Genomic DNA, 21,668 nt, shown 5'->3' with positions numbered 1-21,668 from the left:
ATTCTGTGTTTTGGATGAAAGAATGGAATGCGGTCACTTCTTTAAAAAAAACACAAGTTCTAAGATATGCTGGGCTGCACTCATAAGCAGCTGACGATTACTCATCTTGGCCAGCCAGCTTCAACACAGGAAGACAATTGGATAACAGTTAATGCACTTTAAAAAAACTTTTGGGAGGGGATGTCTGTTAGAAAATAAACACGATGATGGCTCTTTCCTTGACATTGGTAATTATGCATCGACACAGTAAGACAGTGTCCTGATCGTCGTGGGCAAAAACTGAAATGAGGCAGAGCTGGGGCCTATTCCATAAAGGCCGCTCAATAAAGCTAGACTTAAAGTCCTAAACCAGACTTAAATAAGTTTAATTAGTCAAGTGGGGCTTAAGCGGTTCCATGAAGGCCAATTTCAGCTCACGCAGTCCTACCCAGACAGCATTTACATCTGTGCCAGATCCGTTTTCGAATCAGCAGATTCGCGCAGCAGTCGCACTCACAATGCAGATCTGCACCAAATGTGGGCCAGACGTCTATAGCAATTCTGTCTGTGACATTCCGTCCGGCGGGTGCGGCACCGATCCGGGCCAGCAGCGCAGACCAGACGCGCCACAACTGAATCGAGTCCGCCCGGTGGGTGCGGGCCGGATCCGGGCCAGCTGCTCAGACCAGACGCGCCACAGCTGAATCGAGTCCGTCCGGTGGGTGCGGGCCGGATCTGGGCCAGCTGCGCAGACCAGACGCGCCACAACTGAATCGAGTCCGCCCGGCGGGTGTGGGCCGGATCCGGGCCAGCTGCGCAGACCAGACGCGCCACAACTAACGGAACGCTTAGTAGAGCCTGCCACTCTATCTGACTTATGCAGAGTGTAAGGCAGGCTGCACCGTTTGATTGTTGAGATTTGTGATTGTTGGTAAGTGCATTATTAGTAAGTAGAAATTTAAAAGTAAACTGGGGTTGATGTCATGTAAGTCTGTTAAATATGTATTTTAAATATAGAAGTTTCCAAACTGTTGACACATTATTCTGACAACCTCAGACGTACGTGCTAGACAAGCTAGTAGCATAGCTACCGTAAGGTTAGCTGGTACGGTAGTACTGTATAGGTTCTTTAAAACATCCACAACTAATGTGAACATCAGGCCAAATCGGGGATCTTTATTATCCACCAAAATTGCTGAATATCGTGTCCATTGTGTGTTAGCTGCAACATCGTAGACCATGTTAGCACTAACCACTTTATTGTCTGTAGCTAGCGTTGCTGCTGGTACTACTACACTGTGATGATCGCTGCTAGCTACTGCTAGCGCCCACTTCCCAAGTCCAAATACATTAACTAGTTCGGACGTCAGTACCATATCCAAAGTCTCACTGTATTATACACATTTAGGTTAATCTTCAACATCAACACACTATGAACGTATTACCGCAATAGTTATCTAAAGCACCATGGTCGACAGCAAAATGTGTTTGGACCAGCTCTTCATTCATTGGCATTTGGCGCAGATCCAAACGGGAAAAGTATGCAATTCATGTAATAAAGAATCTTTGAATATTGAATCTAATATGTACTCTTTGTTTCTTTGCTTTGTGTGCTTTTTGTACGTCTTACAGGGGCAGTAAGGAAGAATCGCATTTGCGACAAAGCCACCGACGTGGAGATCAATCATTGTGCCATCAGGTGGTTGAATCTGGCTTGCGACCGCGGGGGTGGCCGCCGTGCCCGGTCACACCCAACTGATGGTCAATAAGCGTGTGCAATGTTCACATTTGTTTTGTTTTTTTAATGTGTGTACCGGGAAAATGAAATAGAAAATGAAATGAAAATGAAATGTTTAAATTAAATGTTCTCTTGTGCCTGTTTAAAATAAAACGTTTGAAAATTATAAATTGTGTGGGTATTTGTTTGGCCATTAATTTTCTGATAGTATGAATCACAGAGCAGGGCCAGATGAGCCCCTGATATGAGTCGCGGATCTGGGCCAGATCCGCACCACACGTCATGGCATTAATAACTGTACTGGGCCAGTTCTGGCCCAGATCTGTCTCTGATCCGTAATTCCGACCTGTTCCGGTATTGGGCCGTTGGAAAGGATGAGCCCGGCCCAGGTCCGTAAAGCGGATCTGGGCCAAATGGTAATGAAGACCTGGGCCAGATCTGGCCCAAACACATTTTGCTGTCTGGGTACTAATTCAAGCCAGATTTACGTAGTCAAGCTAATTGCGCGTGCATCCTATTTTTTAACATCCCGAAAGGTAAAACATGGATTATTCAATCCACCACGGCAAATGCAATGCACACGGCCACATGACTTCTTCCAGAAAGAACGTCCCCTTTAAATCGTGTACAATGACAGCTCCCTCATCCACCGCTTCAATCGAAGTAAAATGACACGCCATGATTGACGTCGTGAAAGTAGACCTTTGTTGATTAAAAAATACCCTCTAAACTAATCTAAATGGACTTTTTTGACATTGTTTAAAATAAATAGCCTACTATTAACTAAAACATTATCCAGTAGCCTAGTGCTAACTTTTTAACATGGGTTTTGTGTCGGGGAAATGGAGGGCGGATTTAGGTTCGTTTTGCAATTGTAGGCTACTGTTAACAATTATATTGCTATGATAAATATATTCGGATAATTTAGATTGAGATGTAGGCCTATGCCTGATGCCTAAACATTTGAAATCACAAACTAACATCCATACATTTAACGGCTATGGTGCGTAGCCTATCAAAGCATTGTTCATTATTGTTTAATGCATTTAGACTACATGTTGTAGCCTATGTAGGCTATTTACGTTGATTTTCTATCAATGTTGAACTGATGAGACTAAGAAAATGAGAATATACGTGGAAAATCATCGTTTTCCCGTTGGGTCAGTGTTACAGGAATGTCTGGTTAAGCACCAAGTCACGCTAAGCCAGAGAGTTAGTCTGACCCTGACCAGACTAGTTTCGTAGCCTAAGTTGCCATAGTAACCGAGTTCGAACTACGTTGAGCTAGCTTTATAGAACCGAATGAACAAGAAATGAGTCCGACTAACTGACATAAGTCTGGCTTATTCGGTAAACTCGCTTTATGGAACAGGCCTCTGGTCGGATGACAGAGGCCCGTCTGTCTGGGCTGCCGAGTCTGCTTCTAGAGAGTAAATTAGTTTGGCAGCAGAGGGATTTTTTTTTTAAATACATTTTGTTTATTATTGGAAAAAAAATTACAATGAAAAGTCATACTTGCAGAGAGAATTAGGAATATTTAATTTAAAGTTTAAATTTAATTTCACATTTCATGGTATGTAGGCTATACTTATTTGTATTTGTTTAAAACTGTTTAAGTGTTTATACTTCCGTGTTCATACACATTGTTATATTTGTAATCATTTACATCCTGCTTGGATCAGCAAATGTTTAAATGAAACATTTGCAGAGGGCATGAAGTTTTGGTGCGTGATTGACATACTAATGTTTATTGCAGCTTCAGTATATATACATATATCTTACACAAAATTGAGTTGGAACCATTTGCTGAAAGCTTGGTCCCCCTCGGTTCAAAAATTCCATCTGCACCCCTGGGTTGGGGGAGAGAGGTAAGAGAGCAACCTTCCTCCTCAGTGAGAGATACTGAGACCTTGAGCTGACTGCATGCTTGACAGCTGTTTGCAGAGCCGTCACAAGATAAATAGCTGACCAGAGTTATGCAAGTTTGACCCTCATCAATGACCATGCATACTGGCCCTTTAAGAACAGGAGTTTAACTGTGGTGAATACTTTTAGTTGGGAACACGCTTTTGCATGAGATCTATCTGGGTAGTGTAACACACTGCTGCCATCTACTGGCTCAAAGTTGAAATGACAGAAAGAGCCTTGAATTACCACAACATGGACTTCAACCCATCCGTGTGTATTCACACAGACATGTTTCAATGTTCCAAAAACAAACAAGAAAGACACTAAAGGACGTGCTTGGATTTTTTGTTTCAAATGTATTTATTTTTTATCAAACCTCTTTCACGCACAGGACCTTAAGGTTGCTCAGTAACTTCAGATTGTCAGAAGTAATACTTTTGTCACAAAAGCAATATAACAAATATTTGATATCTTGAGTTAGGGTCAAACCTATTGTGCAAGTCAGGTTTAATGGGATCCTAAACCACTCGATTGCATTCAGTACCATGCACACACCTTGTCAAAATCAGTAAGCAGTTATACACATAATTCAAAGATATATCAGAGGAAGAAGTATCAGATCTTGCAGTAACATCATCTGTTACAGGAACAAAACAAACCTCCCTGAAAAGGCCGGTTATATATGTGCCATCATTTGCCCTCTCGTTCAACCCACTCGCTGTAGCCCCCTTTATAATGTCTTGCTCTAAAAGAGAAAAGAAAACAGACATTGAAAGCCAAAACAGTTCATTGAAATACAGGCCAACAAGCACTGAGGGAGGTTACAGGCATGGATGTAGCAGTGTTTACCTAGTGAACCCCAGATTATAGGCAATGGCCAAGGCTTTGCCACTCCTGTTTCCACTCTTGCAGTGAAAAACGATATTGTCAGCGTCTTTCAATGGAGCAGGCACCTCAAAGGTCTGCTTAAAGTGCTCAGGGGACAGCTTCAGAGATTCCTCCAGCTCACCCACTGAAACATGCATAAAAAACATGACATATATTACACACACACACACACACACACACACACACACACACACACACACACACACACACACACAATAACACACACAAACACTGATGTATATCACACACACACACACACCTACATGGAATGTTCACAGAGTCAGGAATTCGACCAGCGAGATATTCATCGGGATTGCGGACATCAAACAACTGAATGTTTCGTCTGGACAGCATATTCTTCAGCTGCTCATAGGACACCACTGAGTCTGAAACCACAATATTACATTAACTATCATTGCATCACAACAGCTACATGCCAAATCATTGCACAACCTACACTCACCATCCATCGCTGACACAAGTTTATCCTGTCACGTACAACAACATTTGCCATAGAATTCTAGTAAGCCTGCTGGGCCCTTTATACAGTGTAACAGTTCAGAGGCTTCTCGTCGCACAGATGGGTGACCTATCGACCTGTTCCCGATAACATCCATTGTTGAACGGTTACAAAGCAGGCTACAAATATACACATAGGCTCATTTACTAGAAAAGGCAGTCAAAACCCTCCTAACTGGATCTGCAGTATTTGAAGCTAGAGCGTAGCCTAACCAACAAAATACAAGGTAGGCTACTAGCCCAACAATCTAATAAACTTTACCGCTGTCGATCAAGGGTTTGCCAGACTTTGATGTCGACGTTCTAAAGCTCAGCCAGTGACCACACGAGCCGAGAGGCAGACGGCTGGCAGTGTCGGCTACTATAATTACTGTTCTCCGTGATAACAGGTAAGACAACATGTTGGCTTGATAACAAACTACATGTCGGCTGTTGAAGGGCTACTTTTATATTCTGCCCTCTATTGGCAGTGCTGGAATATAAAAATCGATAAATCTTTGTCGTTCAAATACGTATTTCAATTTAAACATGCATTCTGAAGTCCTGTCACAAGCACACCACTAATCAATGTTTGTGTTTTCCTTTTTTGCGAAATAATTTTGGGAAACATTTTAACGAATAAACCACGTGAAATACAGTGGGGGAGTCCATATGTTTAAATCTAGTTCTATATTTCCTCAGAATTCTTAAATAAACCATCCAGCTAGGACTATGAAATATGTCCCATGATATTAAATAACGTTGGCAGGAAACATTTAAATTTCCTTTGGTAAAAAGTTAACTATAGGCTATGGTATGTTCCAAATTCAAAATAATGGTATGTCCCAGAACGACGGTCATGTGATCGCTACCCAAACGGAACTCCCAGGTCTGGAAAACAAATAAGAGCAGCATCTTTCTCTCTCACCATTACATTTTTTCGTCTTCTGTCGTTATTCCTTATTCAGCAAAAATGATGTGTGGAGGAACATCAGCTGCAGAAACAGCTACGGATGAAGTCCAAAAGATTTGTGATGAGGTAAGTTAACAATTTACTTTCGTCCAGGGCCCGTGCCTTTAATGGTATCTATTAGTTCCCTGAATCTTCTTTGAATAGATAGTATATCTGAGCCTTTTATTATTACTGCACAGATTGCAATGGGCTCAATATAAAAAATCTAAACTAGCTATATTTTACGCACAGATGAAGCCACATGCAGAGAAGAAGGCCGGAAAGAGTTTTGACACCTTCACAGCGAAATCGTTCAAGACGCAGGTTGTGGCCGGTACAAACTACTTTATTAAGGTTAGTAGACGTACAGTTTATGATCTGGATAGGATGCTTGTTGTGTTGTATTTCACGTAGCTTACCTACCTCCTCAAATGTATCGTTTTTTGTTCTAGGTCCATGTTGGGGGAGATGACCATGTTCACCTGCGCGTGTACAAGATGCTTCCTCACGCAGGAGGAAAACTGGATCTGACGAGCCTGCAGGATTCCAAATCCCACCAGGATCCCATTGAGTTTTTCTGATGTAAAAGTGATATACGTCTTTAAGTAGACCTGATCCCCTCCAGTGCCTGGTTGTTTTACTCTGATTTTTTATGATTCGTTATAAAATTATCTGGGATCATGTTTTCTTTTTTTTTCCTAATTTCTCTGTGCAGAAATGTATATTAAAAAGTTTGTTTCATATTCAAACATGATTGTGTGTGTAATCATATTAGCAGTTTGATTGGAAGACAAAACATTTTTGTAACTCAGCCAATGAAATAAATTAAAGAAAATTACTTTAAATTATGTGTTTTGGATGAAGGAATGGAATGCGGTCACTTCTCCTTTTGAAAAACCACAAGTTCTAAGATATGCTGGGCTGCACACTCATAAGCAGCAGACGATTACTCATCGTGTCTGGTAAACATCAGATTCTTTCACATCACGCCCTTATCCCTTCTATGACTACAACCAGTGAGAACCTGTTGTGTGTGTGTGTGTGTGTTTCGCAATGTAAACCTGAGAGAACTGCAATCACACACATTACTTAAGGATCTGGAATGACCAGACCACTGTTCAAGGATTAGAACACAGTACACACATGTTAAAGACACATTGGAGACAGTGCTTCAGTCAGATTATGTTGAGTCCTTTGCAGTGAGGAATTGATCCCCTTTTTAGTCATAGAATGGATGTTGGTCATGGGGGTCAAACAAACACTGTTTACAACTTAATCTGGCTCAAAAAGCCAGCCTCATATTTTACTCCATGAATACCATTGGATAACAATTAATGCACTTTAAAAAATCTTTGTTTGGGGGATGTTTGTTAGAAAATAAACACAATGATGGCTCTTTCCTTTACATTGGTAATTATGCATCGACACGGTAACACAGTGTCCTGATCGTCGTGGGCAACAACTGAAATGAGCTGGTCGGATGACAGAGGCCCGTCGGTCTGGGCTGCAACACCCTGCTGGTTCTGTATCCAGTCCTGGTGCAGCCAACTGGATCTGCGTCTTGTCCCAGGAAACCAAAATAGGCAATCACTTAACCTTAGGAGGAGTGTAGTGGATTCGGCACCTTTCACTGAACACCTGAGATGTACCGGAGCAAAGGAAGATGGGTCAATGAAGGAAGTTTGTGATCGCTTTTTATGCTGCAAGCTGTTCTGAGTGCCGCAGCACAACCCTTGGGTTAGTATGCTTTAATTTACATTTACATTTAGTCATTTAGCAGACGCTCTTAGCCAGAGCGACTTACAGTAAGTACAGGGACATTCCCCCCGAGACAAGTAGGGTGAAGTGCCTTGCCCAAGGACACAACGTCATTTGGCTCTAGCAACCTTCAGATTACTAGCCCGGTTCCCTATCCACTCAGCCATCTGACTCCATTTACAGCAGATAAGAGACCATTTGTTCACCTGTGTTCCACACGCGTAGATGTGGGTGTAGGTGAGTGTGTGAAAAGGAGTATGGAATGTCCACTCCCCTCAAAAGCCACTAGTTCCAAGAATGGGCTGGCTACATCCTGTACAACAGCTGAAGAGAGACTGTTTTCTCTCTTCTTTCACCACTAGGAGGTGGAACACGTCTATACGTTCAAATAGATTAAAGTAAATCAAATAAGAGACAATTGTGTGCATGTGTGCTCTTGGGGAAGAGATCATGTTAGATATAGAATGTGTGTGTGTTTGGTAAAAGGAGTATGGAATGTGGCGACTTCCCTTTTTTTTTTTTTTTTTTACACCAGATTTAGGCTGAGCTGGCCATGAGCAGATGACAGTGACCACCGTAACCTCTTTCACAACTAGGAGCTGGAATATGTCTACACGCACAAAAACGATGGGATTTACTGACAAGAATGCAGGTCAAACCGTACAAGACCCTGCACAGAACAGAAACGCCCTCTCACCTTCAGACTTCTATCATTGACGACCTCTTCAACATTCAGCTCTGATTGCATCAGTTTTAACTAGAGGAGAGAAAAAGAAATGTCGGTTAAGATTTGTCTTCGAGTAGGACTTACATGCATGTTTTACTTATTTAACTCGATAAACCTTCATGCATACACATAGAATATACTGTATTTTCCTCTCCATCTGCCGTAATCATTCGCTCAAGGTGTGCTCTTTACTTCAGCTTTCCGTCTAACTGAGAATGGCCTCTGTAAGCTACTGAAAGTTTATCTTTCATGTATAACTGAAATGATTTACATCTATATGTGTGAAATGCACACACATCTATATGTAAGACCGCAGATACATGTAATGGAAAACGTCAATCAAACCTTTTAACCAGGTTTTTAAATCATATGCAGCAGATTCAGTTACAATCTAAAAGTGTTCAACAATGTGTATGTCAGCTTTTCCAGTGAGCTTTCTCAAACGCATGTGCAAGTGATTCATCTGAGTATGTGTTCACATATGAGCGAGCATAGATTTACAGAATATGTATGCATGAGCAATTCACTTGCAGTGATGAGAAACAAGCCTCACAGGGCCCCTCGTACTTGTCGAACTCGTACTAATCCGTCACGAATGCTTCTGCTGCACTCTAGCGGTGACCAAACTCGTCTTACCTTAGTCTGCTCCTTCCTGAGTTGTTTGACGAGGGTCACGTTGTCACGGTCCCTTCCTCTCTCCTCTCGCAGCTGCCCCACCACCTCTGAGGTCTGGGCTATACAGCTCTTGATGGCTCTGTCTCGGCTTAGATGGCCCTTCATCATCTACCAGAGAGACGACACAACATACAGGAACGAGGTTACAGCGTAACCAAAGAAACCGAGAGGACAAACGGTGATCTAAAAATTTTGAGCTTGAGAAAATGTCCTACACTTTGAACTAACACACGCTGCACATGCTCGGGAAGAGCAAGGTAATTACACTCACAGACTCATAAAGTTGTTTGCATGTCTGCGTGGCGTCGACCTTGCCCGAGAAGGACACTGTGGGCACTGTGGTGTTGAGGGCGTGGACAATCCTGTCGTCGATGGTGCGCATCACTTTCAGCACCTCCTGGTAAGCACAGAGATAGAGGAATAAGAAGCTGCGCATTTGATTGAGTACCAATCCCTATTGCATACGCACTATTGGCTTAATCTTTGCATTATTTGCACATCACCTTTGATAAAAGTATCTGCGTTGTGAATTGAATGTGAAAACATGATTGGTACATGGAGGAAAGAAGTTTGACAAGTTAAATGGAACTAGCTTTGGGACTTCATTCACTATGTGAATAACACTTGCTGTTTCTGTGTCCATGATTTGAATGAATCTGTGAGACTGACTGACGTGGCTCTTGGAAGTAGTCTAGTCACGGAAACTACACGAACTTAGGCTGCAAGTTTTCAGAAATATAGCACGATGGTTTCTTGTTATGTGCTATAATGACCTAAAGAGATTATCGTGATGCAATGATAAAGACAATCTACAAGCTGTACGAGATCTCAGCTATCCTTCAACCGACATCAACCGACATGCAAAACTTATTGTCATTACTCCGTTTACATATAATGCACATTGAACCCTGTGCAAGTACTGGCTGCTCCGCAGCAAAGAGAAGGGGTCACTAATTCAATCTCACCGTGATCCACACCATAGAGAACGGGACCTGCCCATTTGCTTTGTGTGTCGATTCAGGAAAATGCAATTTCATGATATAGTATCTGTAAGCGAGACTTTTTACACAATCATATTACCTGAAACATTGAAAAGTCCTCACAGTTTAAAGTTTCATTGGGCGCCGCCATAGTGGATAAACAGGTCCTGCACGCTTACAAAATTTATGTATGTCTTTTGTGGATGCCTGAACAAAAACATTTAATTATATTATCTATAGAAATTCATTTTGGTGTTTGAAGTGTTTCTGTTCATATTATGACGGCGATTAAATATAAATTGCGCAAACTAACCTAATAAAATACTAAGGTGTGAACGCAAGTATTTATGGTTTAAGATATACACATATAGCAAATTTTTCATGTGTTTAATTCTTTGTAATTACAACTATATAAATGTGTGTATTCAACTATATATGTGAATATAACGGTATTATCTCTCATGTGAACATCAACACGAAGCACCCAGGCTGTGTGAAGAAGGTTACGTGCGTCAGAAGCAGAATTAAGCAGGCATGTAGCAAAATGTCCAAGGGTCCTTAGACTGCAGCGACAGCTCACTTTAGTGTTTTGGAACGATATGACTGAGGGTTGACATTCAACAGCCAAAGAACTTTTGATTTCACACCTTCATGGCTTAACGGATTGTGGCATATACTACTGCTTTTTAATATGAACTTCATCAGATCTCGCATTGCCACTGGGACGTTGATTGGTGAGTAACTTAGTTGTATTGTTTTCGTATTTTTGCGGTTTTCATAGTTTCTGCTATCTAGCAAGGCTTCTGTAGCTGGCTCACGTGTGACGGTTGTTCAAATTAAACCGGGTCGTATTATAAGCCTATTAACACTTTAGATATAGTTTGATCGTCATCGTCGTACAGTAGGCCTACACCTCGTAGTTAGGTTTCTTGATGTTTGGGCATACGTGCTGTCGTTGTGGGCCAAGAGTAAAGGGGGGTGTGTTCCTCGGTTGTCCTTTTCTATTTACAACCATAATAATGCTTTTAATAACAATAATGTAAGCATTTGGAGGACGCTTATATCAAAAACAACGTACATGAGGATTTTAATTTGCGAAGATACTTAACTTAAGTACAAGTATTGCCTGCTAAGATAGTCTGGGCGTGGGCGTTTACCTATTCTTCACAAATGGGACCGCTGTCAACAAACAACTAATGACAATAGTTGTACCAGGAGAGCAGAATAAGAACTCAGGATTCGGGTATCTGTTATCACGATGTGTTTTCACCAGGTCAGTGGCGCGGACATGCGCAGGAGAATGGGGGTGTTCGGAGGATGTGTAACAAACCCCAGGAGGGGCACACTGAGGTGCCTGCAGTACCAGCACAAGGTACGACAAACACACGAACGCAAAATAATCTAAATAACAAACATACACTTCTGTAGAGATCCTAGTTAGGGATGAGTTGACGAGAGCTGAGTTAAAGAGATCCTGATCCCAATTCCAAATATAGCCCCCATTTCCTCTGAGGGTCCATTCCAATAAACAGACTGGGAGCCTGAGGATGAAAGTGACAAAGATAGGGAGCATTTTGTAGTTGCTGTAGGATTCAGTACTAACTTGACTGGACTATGTGGTACTTAGTGTTGTAAATTGGATAACACAGCAGAGAGTTGATTCTTTTTGTAAAGATAAATAAACCGCATTTAGCCAGATTATTATCTCAGCACAGCTATTCAGGAAATGGAAGAGGCTTCCAAGAACAGATTATTAAAGATAACATAACTCTGTAACGTTGGCAAGTACTGAATGTGAACCTCTTAATTGGCACTGTAGTGATAGTGCAGCTCTCTGATTGGGCCACATGGGTGCATGAGTGAGGTTGTTCTACAACAACATCCCTCAAACATAATCATATTATCGGAAACATTGAAAAGTCCTCTCAGTTTAAAGTTTCCTTGGACGCCCCATAGTGGATTAACAGGTCCAGCACGCTACAGTAGAAACCAGGGGAAAGTTTACCGTCTTGTCCCTGAGGATGGGGAACAAGGCAAGTGAGGTCATCACAGGGTTGAAGTTAATGGCTGGAGCATGTGAAACATACACAATATCTTAATCTATGTTTATCGCACGGGATGTGAATCTACTGTTTGTATACAGTACACTTGGGCCAGTGGAACATGCAGTTGGTTTTAGTTACCTTCTGCTCTGTTCCCCCCCCCCAGCACCCCGTCCTGGGTTCAAGCTACCCGGCTACAGACCATCCAACATGGACAGGAAGATCCTAGTCTGGTCCGGACGCTTCAAGACCCCCGACCAGATCCCAGAGCTTGTGTCGTAAGTGACTCTGCTGTTTACACCAGACGTCCCAGCACACCCACCTCTGGTTGGCTGTTTACACCGAGTGACATCACTGCCGTGCTAGCTGCCAGCTAATTGGATGAGTGTTGTTACGGGAGGGGGGGGGGGGGCTGGTCGTGTGGGACAACTGCTGTTAGTTCAAACCAAATCTGTCCGAAGGCAAAGATAATTTGGGACGTCTGCCATCAGGGAGGAGATCTATGAAGATCTGTTGGTTTGATTTAGAGCAGCACTCTGTCCCAAACAGTCAGTCTGTCCCAAACAGTCACTCTGTCCCAAACAGTCAGTCTGTCCCAAACAGTCAGTCTGTCCCAAACAGTCCTCCTCCCCAGACTCTCTCACAGCCACACCTCATACTTTCTTCTTATTAAACAGTAACACACCCTCCCATGACATGTACTGCGTGTTGTAAAGTTTTTCAGGAGTGACTTTATTGGATTGAGACAATATTTTATATACCTCACACAGGTTCGAGATGATTGATGCGGCCAGGAACAAAGTCAGAGTGAAGGCCTGCTACATAATGATGGCGGTCACCATCGGAGCCTGTCTAGTCACGGTCATCTTGGGAAAACGGGTGAGCTTTAACAGGCAGTAGAGAAACACAGTGATGTCAGTATGTGCGCGCATGCATGCGAGTGTGTACACGCTGTTCTCCATGTTCACGTGTTGACAGAAATGTCCTGGGTTGGATGGATTTACCCTTCTCCTCTCCTTTTAGAAGTGAGTTGAGTACATGACTCGTAGGGTCCATGTTCTAGCATGTGTTACGGTTCATTTGTGTTGTCTTGGTGTTCACCTCGGGTCAGTTCTGAAAGGAAAATGTTACTAAACTTTCAAATGAAAGTGATAACTGAGCTTGAAGATGCCTCAACTGAGTCATCCTGGGCTCGGTTTTCTCCTGCCTGACTGTCTCTTCCTCTGCCTGACTGTCTCTTCCTCTGCCTGACTGTCTCTTCCTCTGCCTGACTGTCTCTTCCTCTGCCTGACTGTCTCTTCCTCTGCCTGAGTGTCTCTTCCTCTGCCTGACTGTCTCTTCCTCTGCCTGACTGTCTCTTCCTCTGCCTGACTGTCTTTTCCTCTGCCTGACTGTCTCTTCCTCTGCCTGACTGTCTCTTCCTCTGCCTGAGTGTCTCTTCCTCTGCCTGACTGTCTCTTCCTCTGCCTGACTGTCTCTTCCTCTGCCTGAGTGTCTCTTCCTCTGCCTGACTGTCTCTTCCTCTGCCTGACTGTCTCTTCCTCTGCCTGAGTGTTTCTTCCTCTGCCTGACTGTCTTTTCCTCTGCCTGACTGTCTCTTCCTCTGCCTGACTGTCTCTTCCTCTGCCTGACTGTCTCTTCCTCTGCCCCTTCCCAGGCCGCTGGCAGACACGAGTCTCTGACCTCTCAGAACATGGAGAAGAAAGCGAGATGGAGAGAAGAGATACAGAAGGAGAAGGACACAGCAGCGGCCATAGAAGCAGCTAGCCTGACTGTAAAGGCTCAGTGAGAGGAACTGGATGAGAACAACCACACCTACACCTGTCCCCCAACACTACACTCTTGTGTCACACTGTTGCAGTCACATCCACTGGGCTGATGGTTGGTACGGTAGCCTGTGGTACTGGGAACTCCATTTCTCTTGTAACGTAGCATTGCACAGGAATTGAGCAGAGATTTGGTATTTAATTTTGGTTCAGTTACTTACACCCCAGATCCCCTGTCTATTTCAAAATAATGTATGAGAGGTCATTTGTATACAATAACTCATTTTATAGAGAAATCTTTACTGAGTATATGTATTTGGTTTAGAGCAGGGGTTCCCAATCCTGGTCCTCGGGCCTCCCTGCCCTGCATGTTTTAGATGTTTCCTTGTTCCAACACACCTGATTCCAATGAATGAGTCGTTATCTAGTTATGCAGAAACCTGCTAACGACCATTCATTTGAATCAGGTGTGTTGGAACAAGGAAACATCTAAAACATGCAGGGCAGGGAGGCCCGAGGACCAGGATTGGGAACCGCTGGTTTAGAGTATCTCACCCACACAATGGAAGTATGCCAAATGTTCATTGCTTTTTTCCTCCATAATCTGCGTTTGATAAATTGGTCCAAATTGTCTGGAAGTGCTTTTTTTGTTTTGGGTTTTTGCTGACCTAATGAAAGCACTCACTCATTATTCTGAATATAGCTTAACATGTGACTGTCAAAACCATCCTTGTTTTTCTCTCATGCTCCTCTGTGTAAATGCCTTAAATGTAACCATATTTATCCTAGCAAGAAAGTAAAACTTTAGTTTTAAAATGTGATAAGTGTTAAGGATAATTTGGTCCATTCTGGGTGTACTACATTTCAGTCAGGATGGCTAAATCATGACCTAAGGTACACCCGTATACGTTTTGCACTTACATGTAGAACATGGCTTATTTTCAGGTAAGTACATTGGAAAGGTGGATCAGAGATGGGTCCTTGTATACATGCCAGATCACTCCCTCTAGCTTCATCCTTACCTCAATTTAGTGTCCTGACACTGAGCAGTGTGCAAACCTCTGTGTGTTGTAAAGCCATTCAAATGATTGTGAAAATCTAAGGCTGTCAAAGTAGTTCTGAGTAAGTTTGATGGCACCGTGTTAGAATCAGAGGTTTGACTTGAATGAGACAAGTTCACGACAAGTTCATGAAACAGCATTTATGCAAATGGTATAACATAGGACAGTTACACAAACTTAATACGACTGCAGTATTGAACATGAAGAGCAAGTAATCAATGGAGGAATCTGACAAAATAAAGAACTTGGAAAACAATCTTTCAGCCTTGGTGACTAATAAATTGGTAGTATTCAATTTAAATTTTAATATCTCTATTCTCTGCTTCGTTTTCGTGAGAGATTAATTTGGCACCTCTGGTACTGACAGGTTTTCTCCCAAATTAAAGCATATCATGTTTTCAAAGAATTTATATTTTTTTCTTCTCAACTCTGTTGTACAATCACATCGTTGGATTAGGTTGGTGTACTTATTTGGCATGATCAAACTGGAGACAGAACAGTATCTCAATAGCCAATACCCCCACAGACTAGTGGAATTTGAATATTTCTTGACATGTGTAATTCTAAGTGCCTTGAGACATTGTCGAGCTGAAGTGAAACAACTAGTTCATTAGTTATAGTCCCAACTGTTTACAGAGTATTTACACCTCACTTCCTGAGGAGGGGAAAGAGCCATTGTGAGCCAATGAAAAGTGAGCGCTAAAAACTTCTGAAAAATTCTGAATGAACAGGTGAAATTCCTGAACTAAAGTGCACAAATGAAATTGAATAGCAGATTTAGGTTTTCAAAGTTCCCATGGTCTGTTGGACAGGCTCACGGAAATAAATAGTTTTATTTTGTCTGGTCTACGTCCGTCCATTTGTCTCAGTGCGAGGGAAGACTCCAATTCCCATGATTCCATGGGGTATATGTATCACACCAGAGGCAGGAGCCAGCCCAAACTCTTAGGGATGGAGCCTGCAATACAGATGGAGGGAGTCCCGCCACTGTAGAAAGGAATGCATGATATGGGGACTGGAAGGGTAAAACAAGCCAGGTTAGTCACAAAAACAGGCTCCACCCCTCACAACCACTGGTTAAACTCCTATTAAGTCAATCCATGGTGACCAATCAATGGCCAAAAAAGAGGGCAAAGTAACCTCCTTTTTTTGTCGTTTTTAAGTGCCTTCAGTAGAAGTCATTGAGTCCTTAGGTTTGGACTGGCCACATCACGCCGCTGGGGGTGGGTCAGTCCAATGACCACGGTCGAGACACGGTTGTGTGGTCACACAGTCTCACGGTCAGTCCAGTGTTTGGATTGGATGCTGGTTGGGGGGGTTTGGCATATCCGCGTGTAGCTTTTCTCAGTCGTTGATGCAGTTTAGTCAGACAAACAGCTTGGCTGTACCCACTCCCATTTCCTCCGGGTCTGGGTCAGGTCATGGTCTGAGAATGTGGTCGTGGACACGTTTTTTTTTCTTCTTTTCTCTCCATATGGTAACAAGCCAGTTAGGGTGAAGGGGCAGTTTTGTGTCCTCTGAATGAGGGAGGCTGGGAGGGGGCTGAGGGGAGCAGGAGGAGGAGGGAGGGTTGTTGTTGCTGTGCTGCTGAACAATAAGCGTGTGGGTGTGAGCTCAGAGAAGACTTAAGAGCACGACAGCGAAAACCTTCACCAACTGGCTGACAGGACTGCAAGGACTCTGCCTGCATTGCACACACACACACACGTGCTCTGGAAATATTACACTTCTAGTAATCATGATAATGATTAAATCAATCTCTCTTAGTGGAGTTGGGGGTGTGGGGGAGGTAAGGGGGGAGGGGCTGGGGGGGGGATCTGAGGGAGTGGGCAGAGAGAGGGGCAGGGGTGTGTGCCAGGGTGAGGGGTGTTGAGGATTATAGCTGGAAGCCCTCCATGGGGGCCTCGCACTGCTGGAAGAGGAACTGTTGCTGCTGCAGGTCGACGGCCGGGGCCAGGGACGGGTCCTCATCCTCGGGGCTGAAGTAGCGCTCGATCAGGTCGAACGCCTTCTGGTAGATCTCCTGGTTCTCGTGGCCCTGTAGAAACTCCAGCTTGTCCAGACCTGGAGAGGAGGCAGAAAACACAAGGGCCGTCAAGACCAACCCCTGGGTCTGTGTGCTGTCAAATATCCTGTCCTTCCTTCATTTTTTGAGAAGGAGCCAGCTAGGCTGGATGTGTGCGTACCATAGGCCTCCTCTAGGAGAGCACAGTATGGGTTGATGCCCCCGCCCCTCTTGGCCTCCAGTTCTCCCAGCCGCAGGATGTTCTCCAGCCCGTTCAGGGCCACCTGGACGATCTTGGAGTCCATCAGCGTCAGGAGGTCGCACAGAGGCTTGATACAGCCCAACTCCACAAGGTGCCTGCAGAGAAAACACACAGAAGATTTTAGTTTGATTACCTGAGCGAATGACAACGCGGTGAACGACACCTGGACAGACTGCAGTTTGAGAGCAGGCCTGGGGGCTCCCGGCATGGGGCTGTACCTGATCTGCTCTGCAGAGCCTCCTGAGGTGGCGTTGGTGATGGCCCAGGCTGCTTCCTTCCGGGTTCGGAACTCTGCCACCTGGAGAATATTGATCATGGGGGGCAGCAGCCCTGCATCCATCACCATCTACAGGCCAGCAGGAGGGGGGGGGGAGAGAAAGAGAGAGACAGAGAAAGACAGAGACAGAGAGGAGGGGGAAGCAAAAGGCAATAGATTCAAGGAGAGTTAGCTCTTGGAAGCAGACTAACATGAATGAAAACAAGCTGTGACCACGTAGGCAGTGACCAGCCGAACGACTGACGGAGTTATAGAACTGCTGGTCCCAGGAAATTAAACCATTAAAGAAACATTAAAGCACAAACACACGTACCTGTATCTGAGCACGGTTTCCTGCAGTGATGTTGGAGATGGTCCAACAGGCCTCCTTCTTGATGGACTCCTTAGGACTGCTGAGGAGGTGGAGCAGAGACTGGAGGGCGGAGCAGTTCAGGATCACCTGGAGAGAGCGCACACACACACACACACAGTGAAACAACAACAACACACAAGACAAATCCTGGCCAGACCAGCAGTGAGCTGCTCTGAATGCAAGCAGGACGTTCACGTCTGCGGTCTTTACCTGTGTCTGGAGGTCGTCTCCTGTGACGATGTTTCCCACGGCCCGCAGAGCTGGTGACACCACCTTGTAGTCAGCGTGTCTGAAATGACACCACAAGAGGCATCGCAGGGTTAGGTCATTGTCTGTAGCATTGAGAGGTGTGTATATGTGTGTGTGTGTGTGTGTGAGAGAATGGTGACCGAGTGATGCGTGTGTCCTTACAGCAGCAGCTCCACCAGGCGTCGGCAGACCCCTGAGTCTATGACGGCCTGGATCTTGTCGTTGGGGCCATCCGATAGGTAGGAGAGAGCCCAGCACGCATCCGCAAGGATGTCCGTGTCGTTGACAAACAGCAGCCACGACAGCACACTGAGACATGGAGACACCTGGAGGAGGAGAGGGAGGAGGAGGAGAACATCTATTGTTCTGTGTGTTGGTCTGCTGTTGCCACGGTTCTAGGTTAGAGACATCAAGATGGTGATGTGGGAGGTGGGTCCTGTTTGTTACCGTGGCGATGTCAAAGGTGGGACGTTACCTTGGCGAAGTCCGGAGGAGGGTTCTTCCCTCGGCAGAGGTTGGAGAGCGCCCACACAGCATTCCTCATCATTGTGAGACGATTCTGCTTGGCCAACAACCTGGCAGAGAGAGGGAAGCGACAGGTATTGATCTGTCAAAGAACATAGTTCACCTGATAACGGCCTGTTATAAAACAAAAAAAAAACATCACAGAGTGTATATTTCAAGCAAGGGAGATGGTAGTGGAGTACTTACTGTACTAGAGAGGGCAGGATGTTGCAGTCCACCACATAGTCTCTGCACTCTGTGCTGTCTCCTGCTATGTTACCCAGGGCCCACACCGCCTGCAGCGACAGCAACACACAGCATCACAAGCACATTCTGAGTGTATCCAAAACAATGTGGTACAGCAACAATCCAAAACCAGAGGCACAATCAAACATTCGTCTCCACACACACACTGGTATTCAACACAGCTCCATGCGCAACAAGAGACACAGAGGAGACGGGTGTGTGTGTTTTGAGATTAAATGTGTAACAGGACTTAGAGATGGCAGTGTTTCCCCTGGGTTTACATCTTTTGGGGGGGGTGGGGGTGGGTGGGCATGTCATTACTGTCCCAATGACAGAAATGACAAGCCGTCATGTAAATAAGATAAATAACATAAGGCCATATAGTTTAATATAAGAGCAAGCTATAGACCTGTTTTATAGGAAAGGTAACCTTAAATGACTTATTTTGTGATCTGGCACTATATAACAAAAATAAATTTATTTATTTTTTAAATTTATTAACTGTACTTAAAAAAATAACAATAATTAGCCCCCCTAATATAATGGTAGGACAAACACTGGATGGCAGACAGAGGGCCTTCCCAGAGGTGTGTGACGTACCTGTTCCTGGACGTCCTCGAAGTCGGAGCTGAGCATCTCTATGAAGACGGGCACAGCTCCAGCCTGGATGACCACGCGTGTCTGGTGGGACGTCCCTGAGGCGATGTTGGTCAGGACCCACGCCGCCTCAAACTGGACACACACACACACACCGGATGAACAATCACTACCTGAATGGTCATACATCCACAGACATTGCTAAAGATATGTGTGTGTGTGTGTGTATGTGCAACATTTTGCCCACAGACTGAATCAAGACAGGTTGCGTGAATCTACCTGCAGAGTACAGTTTTCCCTCCTCTTAAGGAACTCCACAAAGCGCTCCACAACTCCACTGGTGGCGATGACTTCATCAATGGGAGGGTTGGGCTCTGTGTGACGAATTCGACAACAGTGAGAGACTGGGCATGCAAGGGTCAGAGGGACACTTGTGGTCAGGTCGGCACCCATACGGAGGCCAGGGCACAGCCGGCATTCTTACCTTTAGACAGCAGCTTCCTGAAGCGCTGTGTCGCCATTAGCTGTTGCTCAGGGGAACTCGAGAAGATCATCTGGGTCATGTCCTCTGAAATAAATCCTCCCTGGAGGAGAGATAGAGAGAGATGGACAGATAGCCTGTTTGTGAGAATCAAGCGCCAGTCAAATCAGGAATAAGCATAGCTTTATCGATCGCAATCTGCAATCATTTACACTACTCACAGTGAGGGGGTCCATGTTATTAGCCTGGGACTCGAGGTAGCCGCTGTCGCCCATGCTGTCTTCCTCCGCGGTTCCATCCTCCTCCACTGTTGCAACATTCCTCCTCTTGAACAGCTTTACGAGAGAACCAGCTCAGATCGTTATGCTTGTTAATCGTTCTAGTCCATACAGCAACAAAGACACACATCCTCATCAAGCTTTTGCAGATGTCTACAGAGAACTGCAGGTTGCCTGGCAACGATGTCATACTTCACCTATGCTGTGTGATCCTCCTCTGTAGATCCCCATGGGAACGTAGGGAAGGGAATGATGGTAATGTAACAACATGTAGCTTTCTTAGGCTCACCTGTTCATCTTTCTTCTGTTTACGGAGTTGTAATCCCTCCTCCTCTCTCCTCCTCCTCATCTCGTCTGTGTTGAGCGACTTGTTCTTGTAGCTCTTGAGCCGTGCATTATCTTTACCCTGACTCATTCTGTAGTCTGGGAGTAGGCAATTGAGTTATTTAAAGAGGGGTTAAATGATGGAAAAAAAGATATAGTATGACGAAAGTATAAAATGATGCTCGGAAGTAATGGATGTGACTGCATGGACTTGCTTTCAGTAGCTTCACAATAATAGCTAATGGTTGTCTCGAATAAACGCTAGCTAGACTAGCAATGAGAGGAAATGTTATTAATGTCAACTATCCAGACAGCTACTTATAAATGTACAGCTCGCTACGTAACGTTGCCAGTAGAGCTAAATTGGCTAGCTAGACTTAACAAGTAAAAGACAACCAACATGTAGCTAAACCTGATTTTTAGCTTTAATCGGCGAATGTCCGATTTAACCGCGTTGTTGTAATTAAAGCGCTGTAACATTGGCCGAGCAAAGCAGCTGGTATAGGGTGTTTGAGGATATAGCTAGCCTAGCTAGACTATCTGCCAGATAGGCTATGCTATCTTAGCAACTAATGTTATTGTCGGTGTGTAGCTAACCCAGTTTGAGTATCCAGGACTGACCTACGGTGAATTGAGTCGCTGCTGCTGGGCAAGTGGTGGGTCGAAACCCCCCTAACCGTCTGTCATGCGCCGGATTGTGAACAAATAACAATTTACGAAGGCAACAATTCTACTTGACTAGCCTAATTTCACGTCGTCGATATTAGCTCTAGCTATTTGACGACCACCGAAGCTAGCCTAACGACTGGTATACTTAAAAAGGTACATAAAAGGTCTAAAACAATATATTACTCGTTTTTGAACACATGTAAATAGGACCTTAGATGCCGCAAATAATATCTGATTCTTAATAACCTTGATACGTTTTACTGACCTGTATAATTTGGGTATAATAATCCCCCAATTCGCTAGGCCACCACTCCTACAGCCACCGCCGGTTTAAATACTGCGCATGTGCACTTGTTTATTCCGCTCAAACAAACGCAGATCATCTAGGAAGTCCATGGCTATTTAGACCTGAGTAATACTAAGAAATTACGTGTTATAAGAAAACGTGTTAT

General features: G+C 44.3%; 5 protein-coding genes and 1 long non-coding RNA gene across 8 annotated transcripts; 3 read left to right on the top strand and 3 right to left on the bottom strand.

Annotated features, from left to right (window-relative positions):
• The first annotated feature begins 469 nt into the window (after positions 1 to 469).
• Positions 470 to 1,887, top strand: LOC146274718 (uncharacterized). Its single transcript, XR_014766354.1, has 2 exons — positions 470 to 910; positions 1,612 to 1,887. It is a non-coding gene; the product is annotated as an uncharacterized LOC146274718 (long non-coding RNA).
• A 2,074-nt stretch (positions 1,888 to 3,961) lies between these two features.
• Positions 3,962 to 5,596, bottom strand: LOC146274717 (thiosulfate:glutathione sulfurtransferase-like). Of its 2 annotated transcripts, none has more exons than XM_084703285.1 (4): positions 5,295 to 5,596; positions 4,777 to 4,899; positions 4,475 to 4,637; positions 3,962 to 4,370 (listed from the first exon to the last, which is right to left on the bottom strand). In XM_084703285.1, the coding sequence occupies exons 1-4, from the start codon at positions 5,431 to 5,433 to the stop codon at positions 4,316 to 4,318; spliced, it is 480 nt and encodes a 159-aa protein (XP_084559411.1). In that variant the 5' UTR covers positions 5,434 to 5,596; the 3' UTR covers positions 3,962 to 4,315. The 2 variants fall into 2 exon arrangements, with proteins under 2 accessions (XP_084559411.1, XP_084559412.1); XM_084703286.1 differs by lacking the exon at positions 5,295 to 5,596 and adding an exon at positions 4,977 to 5,266.
• A 292-nt stretch (positions 5,597 to 5,888) lies between these two features.
• LOC146274716 (cystatin-B-like) lies at positions 5,889 to 6,712 on the top strand. The gene is made up of 3 exons (XM_084703295.1): positions 5,889 to 6,050; positions 6,216 to 6,317; positions 6,416 to 6,712. Exons 1-3 carry the CDS (start codon positions 5,985 to 5,987, stop codon positions 6,542 to 6,544), a joined length of 297 nt encoding a protein of 98 aa, XP_084559421.1. The 5' UTR covers positions 5,889 to 5,984; the 3' UTR covers positions 6,545 to 6,712.
• Positions 6,713 to 7,143: 431 nt separating this feature from the next.
• Positions 7,144 to 10,302, bottom strand: mix23 (mitochondrial matrix import factor 23). 2 transcript variants are annotated; one of them, XM_084703293.1, is made up of 5 exons: positions 10,204 to 10,302; positions 9,395 to 9,520; positions 9,085 to 9,231; positions 8,419 to 8,478; positions 7,144 to 7,601 (listed from the first exon to the last, which is right to left on the bottom strand). In XM_084703293.1, the coding sequence occupies exons 1-5, from the start codon at positions 10,252 to 10,254 to the stop codon at positions 7,551 to 7,553; spliced, it is 435 nt and encodes a 144-aa protein (XP_084559419.1). In that variant the 5' UTR covers positions 10,255 to 10,302; the 3' UTR covers positions 7,144 to 7,550. The 2 variants fall into 2 exon arrangements, with proteins under 2 accessions (XP_084559419.1, XP_084559420.1); XM_084703294.1 differs by having other exon boundaries at positions 10,227 to 10,245.
• Positions 10,303 to 10,675: 373 nt separating this feature from the next.
• Positions 10,676 to 14,542, top strand: fam162a (family with sequence similarity 162 member A). Its single transcript, XM_084702570.1, has 5 exons — positions 10,676 to 10,837; positions 11,377 to 11,475; positions 12,312 to 12,423; positions 12,916 to 13,024; positions 13,803 to 14,542. The coding sequence occupies exons 1-5, from the start codon at positions 10,795 to 10,797 to the stop codon at positions 13,932 to 13,934; spliced, it is 495 nt and encodes a 164-aa protein (XP_084558696.1). The 5' UTR covers positions 10,676 to 10,794; the 3' UTR covers positions 13,935 to 14,542.
• A 555-nt stretch (positions 14,543 to 15,097) lies between these two features.
• Positions 15,098 to 21,573, bottom strand: kpna1 (karyopherin alpha 1 (importin alpha 5)). The gene is made up of 14 exons (XM_084702566.1): positions 21,482 to 21,573; positions 20,513 to 20,646; positions 20,167 to 20,280; positions 19,949 to 20,048; positions 19,744 to 19,838; positions 19,468 to 19,599; positions 18,829 to 18,917; positions 18,593 to 18,692; positions 18,280 to 18,443; positions 18,079 to 18,157; positions 17,830 to 17,955; positions 17,458 to 17,585; positions 17,159 to 17,334; positions 15,098 to 17,036 (listed from the first exon to the last, which is right to left on the bottom strand). The coding sequence occupies exons 2-14, from the start codon at positions 20,636 to 20,638 to the stop codon at positions 16,849 to 16,851; spliced, it is 1,617 nt and encodes a 538-aa protein (XP_084558692.1). The 5' UTR covers positions 20,639 to 20,646; positions 21,482 to 21,573; the 3' UTR covers positions 15,098 to 16,848.
• Positions 21,574 to 21,668: the final 95 nt, after the last annotated feature.

The sequence above is a fragment of the Hypomesus nipponensis genome, chromosome 8, assembly GCF_054491055.1.
Source record: "Hypomesus nipponensis isolate SF chromosome 8, ASM5449105v1, whole genome shotgun sequence".
NCBI lineage: Eukaryota > Metazoa > Chordata > Actinopteri > Osmeriformes > Osmeridae > Hypomesus > Hypomesus nipponensis.
Note: the sequence above shows the minus strand (reverse complement) of the source record. Positions and strands in the feature narration are given on the sequence as shown.

Bases quoted from the DNA above. Each gene is read 5' to 3' on its own strand.
- LOC146274717 (XM_084703285.1), bottom strand. From the start codon at position 5,433: ATGTTGTCTTACCTGTTATCACGGAGAACAGTAATTATAGTAGCCGAC. The intron at 4,900-5,294 runs GTAAAGTTTATT...TTGTGGTTTCAG, and splicing joins CAAACCCTTGATCGACAGCG to ACTCAGTGGTGTCCTATGAG. The intron at 4,638-4,776 runs GTAGGTGTGTGT...TGCATGTTTCAG, and splicing joins TGACTCTGTGAACATTCCAT to TGGGTGAGCTGGAGGAATCT.
- fam162a (XM_084702570.1), top strand. From the start codon at position 10,795: ATGAACTTCATCAGATCTCGCATTGCCACTGGGACGTTGATTG. The intron at 11,476-12,311 runs GTACGACAAACA...CCCCCCCCCCAG, and splicing joins GCCTGCAGTACCAGCACAAG to CACCCCGTCCTGGGTTCAAG. The intron at 12,424-12,915 runs GTAAGTGACTCT...TACCTCACACAG, and splicing joins CAGATCCCAGAGCTTGTGTC to GTTCGAGATGATTGATGCGG.
- mix23 (XM_084703293.1), bottom strand. From the start codon at position 10,254: ATGGCGGCGCCCAATGAAACTTTAAACTGTGAGGACTTTTCAATGTTT. The intron at 8,479-9,084 runs GTAAGACGAGTT...TCTCTCCTCTAG, and splicing joins TCAGGAAGGAGCAGACTAAG to TTAAAACTGATGCAATCAGA. The intron at 7,602-8,418 runs GTGAGAGGGCGT...GGTACATCTCAG, and splicing joins TCAATGATAGAAGTCTGAAG to GTGTTCAGTGAAAGGTGCCG.
- LOC146274716 (XM_084703295.1), top strand. From the start codon at position 5,985: ATGATGTGTGGAGGAACATCAGCTGCAGAAACAGCTACGGATGAAGTC. The intron at 6,051-6,215 runs GTAAGTTAACAA...TTTTACGCACAG, and splicing joins TCCAAAAGATTTGTGATGAG to ATGAAGCCACATGCAGAGAA. The intron at 6,318-6,415 runs GTTAGTAGACGT...TTTTTGTTCTAG, and splicing joins GTACAAACTACTTTATTAAG to GTCCATGTTGGGGGAGATGA.
- kpna1 (XM_084702566.1), bottom strand. From the start codon at position 20,638: ATGAGTCAGGGTAAAGATAATGCACGGCTCAAGAGCTACAAGAACAAG. The intron at 18,158-18,279 runs GTAAGGACACAC...GTGTCATTTCAG, and splicing joins CGCCTGGTGGAGCTGCTGCT to ACACGCTGACTACAAGGTGG. The intron at 17,586-17,829 runs GTACGTGTGTTT...GCTGGCCTGTAG, and splicing joins GAAACCGTGCTCAGATACAG to ATGGTGATGGATGCAGGGCT.